The sequence below is a fragment of the Temnothorax curvispinosus genome, unplaced genomic scaffold (genome assembly GCF_003070985.1).
Source record: "Temnothorax curvispinosus isolate PA1 unplaced genomic scaffold, ASM307098v1 QBEX01008256.1, whole genome shotgun sequence".
In the NCBI taxonomy this organism is placed as follows: Eukaryota; Metazoa; Arthropoda; class Insecta; order Hymenoptera; family Formicidae; genus Temnothorax; species Temnothorax curvispinosus.
Window position 1 is genome coordinate 20051 of NW_020218036.1, and position 11677 is coordinate 31727.

General features: G+C 41.1%; 1 protein-coding gene across 1 annotated transcript in view; it reads right to left on the minus strand.

Moving 5' to 3' along the window:
- Nucleotides 1-207: 207 nt before the first annotated feature.
- The window catches only part of LOC112457782 (inactive dipeptidyl peptidase 10), a 95296-nt gene continuing 83826 nt past the window's right edge, over nucleotides 208-11677 (minus strand). The window contains exons 9-11 of the mRNA XM_025021015.1: nucleotides 2015-2184; nucleotides 1731-1873; nucleotides 208-238 (exon numbers count right to left, since the gene is read on the minus strand). Coding sequence (XP_024876783.1) covers nucleotides 223-238; nucleotides 1731-1873; nucleotides 2015-2184 — 329 coding nt within the window. The 3' untranslated portion in view covers nucleotides 208-222. The remainder of the gene's footprint in view (nucleotides 239-1730; nucleotides 1874-2014; nucleotides 2185-11677) is intronic.

The following is an 11677-nucleotide window of genomic DNA, read 5'->3' on the forward strand; positions in this document are numbered from 1 at the left end:
ACCTTTTTGTTCATAACTTTTAAATAAACAATGAACGACAATTAAATTATAAGCAAAAGTTACTCAGGGTCATGTCCTTGACAACATATGTCAAGGTCAAGGTCATCGGGGTTGACTGTGTAAAGAAAAATACTTACCATTCGAACATATTTGATCTAAGTTCGAATCCACTTAGAATACCTTTGTTTTTCGAGATATTCATAGAGAGTTTGAATCCTTGTTTCATCCAGGTTCGAGTCTGCTTGAAATTATTGCTCTTATTTTTTGAAGTGATTATGGAGAGTTTGAGTATTTATATAGAATAGCTACTGCACCTCAAAAATTAATAAAAATAGGCTCATTCGACGCATTTTGGCACGAAACGAAAGAATCTGGCAGAAAAATGCGGCGGTCTGCTTTGCGAAGCGAGATATTTAGCGTTAAAGTTGACGATTCTTAGGTTAGAAATCCTGTCATACCGACGTGATGTAGCAATCATGAACATGCCCCGCGGCCACACGCGCATGCTCCGTGGTCGTACGCGCATGCAAAAGTGTGCGAATTTTAAACGTATGCATACTTATGGCTCCTGGTCCCTGAGCCGAGAACTCTGCGTTGACGGTGGCGACGTACCGTCGCGGCAGAAATCAGAACTCTCTCCAGTGGAGAATTCTGTCCTTTATGACATGTTGACAACCTATTTTGTTGTGCATGCTATTTCTTTATTATTCGCTCTGTGCTCTAACGTTTAACATATTCGTGAAAGTCGTAAAATTGGCCGAAAAGTAAGATTTGCATGCGGAAGGAACGTTTTTACCTCCTTTCGATAGTCGTTAAACGGCTGTTTTTCCCGTATGTTTAGGCTTCGTTTTATGGCTGTTTGTTTATTGTCGAGGGAAAAGGGTAGTTTTCAGCCAATTTCGGAAGTGTTCTGAAACGATCTATAGTGATGTTTTATTGAAATGTCTTTTTATTTGAAAATGGCATGCGCAACAAAATTGGGTGTTTTTCTCGCCTCGATAGTAAGAATCCAATATGGCCGCGGTAACTACCCAGGAGCCTTATAATGCATAAATATGGTAATTGTTTAGATGGGGGGATCACCTTGGATGACCTTGATGTTTTAGTATGTTGTCAAGGTCACCCCCTTGAGTGACCTTCAGAAGGTTTCAGCCCGCGCTCGTTATTCGTTAAAAAGTTATTAACAAAAAAAGTTTGGAAAATATAGCAGCTATTTTGAGTATTGGAAGGCATAAATAACTAATATATACGTGTGTGCCCTGCTTTAAAAAAAATCACAACTTCCATAAAGCAGGGCATACACGTACACGTGTGTGTGTGTGTGCCCTCTGCTTTAACGAAAATCACATCTTCTATAAGCAGGGCATACACACGTGTGTATGTGCCCTGCTTTAACGAAAATCACAACTTCTATAAAGCAGGACATACACACATGTGTGTATGCTCATGATCACTACATCACGTCGGTATGACAGGATTTCTAACCTAAGAATCGTCAACTTTAACGCTAAATATCTCGCTTCGCAGGGCAGACCGCAGCATTTTTCTGCCAGATTCTTTTGTTTTGTGCCAAAATGCGTCGAATGAGCTTATTTTTATTAATTTTTGAGGTGCAGTAGCTATTCTATATAAATACCGAGTTTGAAACTACTCTAACAGGTTTGAAACTACTTGTAAGATAAATAATTAATTATATTGGTAGTTACAAAACATACTTTTAACATACTTACACTTGAACAACCAATGGGTAACGCGTAATTTCATCTTCTCTTAGCCCGGGTGGTAGATGCAATCTCACCTGGGCGTTATAGCCACCACTTATCTGTACAGGAAATGTTTTTACTTGCGGAAGTGCGATGTCAGTTATTCTTTCCTGCAATAAACATTTATATTATAAATATATACATTATGTATGTATTTTTTGAGATAAAAAAAATTGGCACATATTTGTGATAAAAATCTATTTAACAGGAGATTTAGTAATCTAAAATTTATAACTTATGCGAAAACGTACGCGTAACAACGTGTTATTCTGCAATGTTGCAATGAGTCGCGGCACGGGCATTTCCATTTTGTAAAGGGCCACGGTAGGTATACCAGGTCCAAGGCACTCGAGAACGAAATATTCAAAATCCGCGGACGGGAAGATCGCATTGTGATATTGACAAGGTGGATCACCGGTTTCTAAAAACACAGAACGCATGGAGCCGAAAAATAGACATATGAATATGGAACAAACTATTTACGATTCAGCATTGTTATTATAAAATTATTTAAAAAATGTATTTGTGTATGTATGTATGTATATACATATTATATGTATGTGTAGGTGCATAAATGTGTATACACACATATGTGTATATGTTATGTGTATATGTTATGGTCAAAATCCGAAACGCGGCATTCCTACCCACACAGTAAAATACATGTATCACCAAGATATCTAGAAGATATCTGAATGACGGAATATCTGATTGCGCAAGATATTATAAAAATATCTCAGACATCTCCAAGATTATAAAAAGCCATGATAATTGTATCTCAGATATGATATCTGATTCTGCATATACGTCGGATATCTATGCCTTGTTTAAAAGCAGATATGTTACATACAACCCAAATAGCAAGAAGAAAAGAAGAATTCTTTTTAAATTCTCGATTTATGAAATTAATTTTTTTTCCGTATTTATTCTCTGTTCTAAAATGATTCTTAAGAGTTCATAGAAAATTTACTTTTATGTCACCAATTCTGAGTCTCTTCAAATATAAAAAAAGTTCTTTTCATAAGAATTCACAGTAAATTCAAAATTATGCTTCAATACTGTTCCAATATTTTGCATTTTGCCATCTTTGCACTGTATAATATCTCGGAGATATCACGAAAAATATTAGAGCCAAGTATCTCACAGGCTCGCCTTTTATCCTAGTGAGTAAGAATTTTTGCTTACGAGAAAGTACTGGCGCATGTAGCCGCGTCGCGGCAACACATGTTACTAGCGCTCGCCCGAGCAAAAATTTTCCAAGTTTCTTCGCGGCATATTGCTTTCGCGCCGCAGTCGTTACCTCCAGCACAGCTCCAGCAAAAGTTTTCTAAGTCCCCTCGCGGCGTGTTACTTTTGCGCCACGGTCGTTATTTCTGACGCCGCCCGAGCAAAAATTTTCTAAATCTCCTCGCGGCGAGTTGCTTTCGCGTCGCAGTCGTTACCTCCGGCGCCGCCTGAGTAAAAATTTTCTAAGTTCCCTCGCGGCGTGTGGCTTTTGCCGGGGCGAATCGGTACGGCATCCAAGTCCTCTCGGATTGTTTTATTGGCTACGAATAAACTTGAGTTGACCTTTATAAAATATAAGAGCTGACTATGAATCAGCCATATATTTGAATGCAAATGTTACAGAGATGTCTTTTTCAAAGATATAATGTGATATCGAGTAATAATGTACTGTAGATATTCTGTGAATATCTGAAAATAAGATATCTCAGATTTGACCTAAAATGGTTGGCATAAAAATATCTGGCTATATCTCAGATATATTTTGCTGTGTGGGTAGGATTGACTGCGGAATGTCAATTCTGTCAATTCTGTCAATTCTGCGGAACAGCCAAGTCTACGGTGAAGCTTCTTTTCCACCTATTTGTGTATTGAGATTGGCTAAACTGTGATACGCTATCTGGTGGCGAAAATCAGAACCCAAAAGAGTAGATCGCCGGCTGCCACATAAATAAATCGAATTGACAGTTATTTGATTTAATTTTCCCATATGACAGTTTCATAATACACCCAATGTAATTACAATTAGTTATGGAGGCCGCAGTGAAATTTCTACCTAAAAATTCCAAAAGCAAAATATTTTGCTCTGTTTTCGGTTGCAATAGCAAAGCTTGTAACAACCCGAAATTAAGTTTTTACTGCCTTCCTAAAGCCGGTGAAATAAAAATTAATAAATTAAACAAATTTGGACAAAGTGAACTAATTGACAGGAGAGTGTTGTGGGAGAGAGCTTTAAAAATGGGCAAAAAAGTGATACCAAATATTCGAGTTTGCTCACTTTATTTCGTCAAAGATGACTACTCTGTGTTCACAGGACCAGGTAAATTGTTACAATTCTAGAAGCAATTTTTTATTATTTTTAGAGTTTTTATTTAATTATTAAATTTTAACAGCATTTTATGCATATCACATTATAAATCTCAATCATTATTTAACCTCAAAATGTAATCAGCTATATTAAATTGTATATGCAATAGTTTAAGTACAGTATATAAAGAAAAGTCAGCTCTACGCAGGAAACATGCAAAAACTACGCAAAAATCTACACAAAGTGCCTACTACTTCTCCGACTCCAACGACTAGGCTGTTTTTTCAATATAATATATTAATAATATTATAAATAAGTATAGAAATTTATATAAATAAAGTGTTTCTTATTATGTGGACAGATAGCCCCTCGAATGTAGACAGATAGCCCCGCATACGGGGCTATCTGTCTACGTTTGACTTGTCCACTTAAAAAATTCGCCTCTTTAAAATATTAAAAGATTAACGATTCTTATTATTTTTTTTTTTTAATAGCAAGGTTGAAAGGTCATACCATTAAAATTTTAGCCAAATATCTTTAATAGTTTTTTAGTAAACTTGAAAAAAGCGTAAAGTGTGGACACAGCCCCGGTCTCCCTTATAGACATAATTATATATTTGAAATATAACTATAGTTATTATACAGGGTATCTCTAAAGTCTGACCGAGCCTCCTGGATCTCAGAAACGGCTTTAGATATGGAAAAATGTTTTAGATAAAAGTTGTAAGATATTAAAGGGGACAGATGATAAAAATATGGAATTGACTTTGAGCGATTTTTTCAAGGTCAGGTCAATGTGATCCATGTTTTCTTAAATAGAATATCCCATTTTTATTGCATATTTTTGCCCTTGTCAAGACGTTTTCAAAACACTATAATAAAGCTCTCTTTTATTAAGAATTTCCTAAGATATTTAAAATTTTGTCAAGATACTTTTAATATGAAATATAAAATATCTCATTAAGTATTTACTTTTCAATGACTTTGTATTTTTATACGCAGAATAATAAAAAAAAGTAATTTTTGTAAAAAAATATTTAAAAAAATTTGATTGTATTTTGTAGAAATATTTATATTTGCAATATTGCAAAATGTAAAAATTAATATTATTATTCGATTTTTTTCATTATTCCATGTAAAAAAGTATTAGTGTGAAGTCATCGAAAAATAAATATTTCACGAGATATTTCATATTTTATATTAAAAGTAGCATAACAAAATTTAAAATATCTCTAGAAGTCCTTAATAAAAGAGAGCTTTATTATAGTGTTTTGAAAACGTCTCAACAAGGGCTACAAGAATATGTAATAAAAAATAGAGGTTTTATTTAAAAAAACTTTGATCACAATGACTTGGCCTTGAAAAGGTCATTCGAGGTCAAGTCCATATTTTCATCATCTGGTTCCCTTTATATCTTACAACTTTTATCTGAAACATTTTTCCATATCTTGTGACGTGACATTTGTCACGTCCGCCGCCCAGGCGATAGCTCGGCCGAGGGGAAGGTCAGGGATGGCGCCTCGACTCGGGTCGAGGAAGGGCTACCCGCGTTAATTAACCTTTTTTGAGAAACATTCCGTAGGGATGACAGGTGGTGCCGGAGCGTGGGATCACGACCAGATGTAACGACGATAGTCGCGACGAGGGAGAAACGGGCGCTCGGAGGACGCACGACGGAGTGGTCGGCCGACGGGCGGGCCACCGGGACCTGCCGCTGGAAAAGCGCCGGGAATGCCTCGCACAGCGTAACACGGCCCCGCCGCAGCATGAACACGAGTGCGCCACCGCGACTGCAGCGCGGGTGGACGACCCACACACTCACCCGACGGCGCCCCAAGGGCCGAGCGGCGCCGTCACGGCCTGGCCAGCCGGGCGGAAAACCGCGAGGGGTCCACGCGCAACCAGCAGCCAAGTCAAACGGGCCGCGGGAAAATGGCGGAAATTGTCTGCATCGTCGCGAACAGGGCGACACACACAACCAATCGGCGGGGCGGAAGAACCGCGAGCTTGAGGGCGCAAGTGCGGGGGTCCGGTGTGGTCCCGCCGAACCGACCGCTCCTCACTGTCGATCTAGCCGCGGACGAGGAGCCACCCCTGGAGGAGCGCCCCGACGCCGCCGAGCAGCAGCGAGCAGCCAAATTGTAAGATCTCCACTCCGGTGCTGCCTAGTCAAAAAGGGCTCGATCTCGGTCGCAACACGGTGCCGGAAAGGCGTATATCGAGTAGATTACCGTGTGAATCGGCCTGATTACGTGTCGTACTTAGCTACCGACTCCCGCCGTTGTGGATGCCGGGAAGATTATCGCGGCTGTTTGTCGGGATCGCGGGCACGTGGCCGGCCGAGATCGTAGCCAGAAACAGTAAAAGCCCTACTCGAAAGCTTGCGTGTGATCGGCAGTCAATTCGCGTATAGCGTCGTGTGCGTCTTGTGAATCGTGGACGGAGGTGTGCCGCGGGCGGCACGCTCCGGTGCATATTGTGTTTAGTGTTGCGTATTACGGTATATTGTCGCGTGTCGCGTACGGAAGTCCCGTGTGCGTGTCGGAAGGTACCGCGCCGGGCTCCTTTTGCGTATTATTGTCGCGTTATTGTCGCGTTTCGCGGACGGAAGTCCCGTGTGCGTGTCGGGAGGGACCGCGCCGGGCACCTTGGGGTGCGTTGAGGTGCATCGCGAGTCTCGCGGATATCTTGCGCCGTGTGTGCGGGCAAATATCGCCGCGTTTGCTCGCATAGGAATCTCGCGAACGCGCCATTCTCGGGCGTTGCATACATTGTGTCGTGCGTGTGAGAATTGTTATGTCGAGTGTATGAGAATCGTTTGCGTCGGGCGTGTAAGAATCGCCGAACGTTCGGGATCCGGAGATTAAGACGTGGGCAGATTGGCGTTATTGCGGGGTCGCGCTTAGAATTGAAAGCTTCGCTCGCGAAGGGAGCCTCGCGAGCGTGAACATCACGCACTTCGCGCGTGCGGTAACGGCCGATCCGAGTACCGCGGTAATACCGGCCATTTGAGCGAGATCCGGCCTTGGTTTCCCGATACGATTTGTTCGTTTGTGTTTATTGAATGAAATATATCTAATTAGTATTGTTTATCGTCGGGCTTTATTTCTGTGTTGCTTGCGTCACGCTCCTTCTCCACCTTCATCCCTTTCACGCGGAGCTACGCCCTGAGCTTGTGGCGAGATTAAGGAGGAGAACGCTATCGAGACGTGGTGCGCGTCTATAATCGCACCTGGCGCCCAATCGAATGGTATCGCCCAAGACCTCAGATACAAGAATTACGGTAAGAGAAGTGACTTCGTTATCCCCTTCGAGCTATCGTCTGGTGGTCTGCGGATTAATTTGCAACCGCGCCTCCTCGGCCAGCGAAACCAAGGAAAATCGGGTTGCAATCTAAAGCCGTTTCCGAGATCCAAGGGGCTGGGTCAGACTTTAGAGATACCCTGTATAAAGTTCCGACAATAAACATCAAAATTTTCAAATATAAATCCATTTTCGGACAAATTTAGACTACTTATGTGTTTTAATTACATGTTTAATGTTATTCATCAAGAGAGCAACGCAGATGTGGTGGTACAAAATATTTAATTCCGACTAAACTGTGAAATTTACTACGTTTAGGTTAGGTTAGATAACGTGATAGTAATTCACTCATTTACCCAGAGTGAATTATAAAATTTACTACAAAACTCCGTTTACGCAGAAAAATTATTGTAAGTTACTACAGAAGTAACTCTCGTGTGAACGTAGTAATTAATTGTTTTAAACCATGAGCTTATTCAATCTTGATTGTGGAAACTGCATATATATAAATTTTAATAGGTTAAAAGAATTTAACTCATATATCATTGTCGTTACGTCCAATTCCGGGATTAGGATATGAAAATCTGGGAAGCAAGGAAAAGGCTAACCAGAGGGGTCGGGGGAAGGGAGGACGCAGCTAGATACTTACAAATGTCGCTCGCAGGTACGCGCTCTGAGACGCGTGGCGCGAGCCGAACGCACTTTTATGACTCAGAAAGGGTCAACGTCCGTAAATACGTTAGGACGCTTTTCGTGAGCGGTGCGATCGTCGGTCCTTTTTCGAGTCAGAGAATTTAATCTTTTTAACTCAGGATCGGACCTCGTGCAATTTCGAGAGAAGGAAAGTACTGAGGGTGAGGTCTTAAATTAAAGAAAGAATGGAGATGTCTTTAACATAAGTATTCATATTTATTTGACATAAAAAAAAATAATGTTATTTGATATAAAAATAATTATAAACTAGGCGTTAGTGTAAAAAGTGTGGATGTATATAATAAAACGAAAGAGAACTTGTGCAGACGGTTGTTGAACATTATGTACATTTAATGAAATTTTTTAGGCGAAACATATGAGAATTAGAATAAAAATGAATGTATTTTATAATTATTACTCTAAGTCTATCACCTCGGGTTCGTCTACTTCCTCGAGGTTAACAACGGTCGAGGAGGTCGGGGACGGACTTCGGGAAGAGGAGGGAGAATCGGGAGGTTCTAGGAACCGGGCTGGATCGGGGTTGACGGGGACCACGCGAACCAGGACCATGCGAGGCGGGACCACGGGAAACGGAGCCACGCGGCAAATAGGGCGAGAATGTTCAGCAATTGGGCGAGAGGGTAGGACAACTGGGTGATAAGACAAGATGATAGCGGGGCGATTCTGATGCGAAAAACCGGGTTCCTCCGAAAAAGCTGGTAGGGGCGGTGGGATGGCGAGTCGCGGAGGACCGGCGCCGCGGCGTTGAGCTGCTTCCGGGGGAGTTTGACCTCCCGTCGCGCCCGCTTGTTCTGTCGATTTCTCTGTCGCCTGATCGTGCGGAGATTCTGTTCTCAAGGGGGTACGACTTTCGGATCCACTAAAATTATTTATTTATTTAGTCGATCTCTCCCGGACCCGGTCGGAAGCGAACAAAAGGAAATCGTCGAGCTCAAGGGGGGGGAGGTCAGTGGACAGGCCCGGTCCGCGACAGCGACGGGAGCCAAGTCAGGCCCACGACAACGCCAACGACCGCTGAGAACTCGATGCCTACACCAACCGACCCACGAGCATGAGCTCAGGGGGGTCAGTGGACCGGCTGAGTCCACGACAGCGACGAAGACGCCGGAAGCCAAGTCAGGCCCACGACAACGCCAACGACCGCTGGGAACCTGATGCCTACACTGACCGACCCCAAAATAATAAGCTTCCGGGGATCCGACAATCGATAGACCGTTTAAGAAGGGGGGCGATAACGTGGAAAAAGAAAGGATCAAGAGAATTACGGGACTTACTGCTTGATAAATTTCTGGTGGTTGTTGATTCTCTCTGAAATGGACGTTGGACTCGTCGGTGGGTGAGTCGGGGGCAACTGATGGTTCGTCGGATCTGTTGCACTGACTCTAAACGTGGAGTCGAGACTCGAAACAAATGAGATTCAGATTATAATACCGAGCAATGCAGACTGAAACTGAGAAAATTTCTCTGAGGGCGAGTCCTGCGACGTCGCGATTTAAATAGGAAGGTTCGAAGGATGGAAGGGGTGGATTTTGTGTGGGATGTGTCTGGTTTTCGTTTAAAGGATTTCTGGTTGGCGGGATGTTTCTAATTATTATTTAAAGAAATTCTTATTGGGCGAGATGTTTCTTGCCCAAGGGGTAGATTTTGAGTTTACGCCTATCCTAGAAAGCTAGAGACGGTTATCGATTTTTCCGGTTTTTCATTGGTGAGCCCCCTCTTAAGGCCCCACTGTCTTATTGGGGGTGTAACCCATCGGTTCTTTCCAGTGACGCATTTGTTTTTCGGCTATCGCCGATTTCTCTTTTATTGGGGTTCCTTACTTGTCTCGCGACCCTGTTTTTATGTTGACAGACGATCCATACTTCTCAATTTTAAGTGCAGTTTTATTGCAAACAGAAACTTCCGCCACGTGCTTTTAAGATTTCTAAAAGCACGTATTAGGTTTCGTTTCTGTTTGTCGGAACATCGCACGGCCAGTTTTGAGTGAGTCGCGCGATAATAATACAGATCTCCATCATTCCCTGTCTGGAGTTAAGGCTCCTTTCTGCGCGTCGTGTCGCCGGGTTTATAGTTATGGGCCAGACGAGGTTGACAAGAATCTGGTTACCATATCCCCCGTCTGTTAGTAATTTGTCATCTGAGAGGTTGTTTTTAGTTGCCAAGCAATAGGTAGTTTGATAATAAAAAAAGGAATGCGAGATCTAACCTCACCCCGATCGATAACCTTCCGTACTCGGCTTGTTTATCCTAATCTTAGGGCTATCTTAGGCGCATAAGAATTCCCGCGAAAAAGGGATATCGTGGAGTCCACAGGACGTAACATCATTATAATGATATAAAGCCAATGGCACACAATACGATTTTTGGATGTAAAAAATGAAAAAAGATTACCTTTGATATAAATAACGTATAATTTTCGACGTGATCGACGTGAGATCTCGGCCATAGAAGGAAACAGAAAAAGATCGGGATCATAATTACATGCAGATGGCGTTGGCATAGAGAGAGCGAGTACAAATAAGGATAGCATATGGATATACAAACTTGTCCATTTTGGGACATTCTTAGAGTATTCACAAATGTATATCTTATGGATATCTTTATAAGATTCATGGACATATTCCGACAAGAAATAGACATAAAACGGACATCCATAGGATATCCTGTGCTGTCTGGGTTACAGTTAAGTAACACTACCCAAATGTCACTCGCCGATTTTTTGAAACTGTGCACACAAGTAGAATTTCGAAAAATATTTGTGTCGTGTTTTCTTATTTGTGCTCATAAAGCGTTTTAAGAATAGAAACTATACTCGAAATATTGATCTTCTCCTTATGTATAACAACCCTTTAGGCCATGTACGTTATCTTGCGAATGATTTTTGCACCAGAATACTATCTCTAGGAGTTTTCAGGGTCGTTGATTAGGAATTCTTTTATTGGTCACGTGATGCCATTGGAATCATGATACGTACTTCGTGAGCAAAGTTTAAATTCCCATTCTTTGCCGAACACAGGAATAACCAATGTGGAGATGACAAAAAACTATTCTTTTTTTTTATTTTATAATTTTTATTTTACAATTTTTTATTTTTCTTTAGAATTTTTTTTTAAAGTAATTGCATGTATAATAACAATGGTCTTAATAACTCTAGCTCGCCACACTCCGGTCCAGTGGATCGCTGAACGATTTTCAGTTTTCTAGTTGTCATCATATAATTACATAATTTTCTAGTTTCCTTATAATAAGTTTAGTTTAAATTTAATCCAGACAGCACACGGATATCCGATGGATATCCATAAGACGTCCTTTAAGGATATTGAGGATGTCCATAGGCCATTCGTTTAACGTCCGTTTAACATTGGACATTTTATGGGCGTCCATAGTATATCTGTTTATGAAATTGGTGGACATACTTATATCCCTAAAACATGTCCACAGAATATCCGATAGACGTTCTATGGACATGATAAAAGGAAACATCCAGAATTGTAATTTACATTAAAAGGGTAAAAACAATTAAATGTATAAATATTTTAAAATAATATATTTATTTTAAAAATTATATAAAATATATACATATATG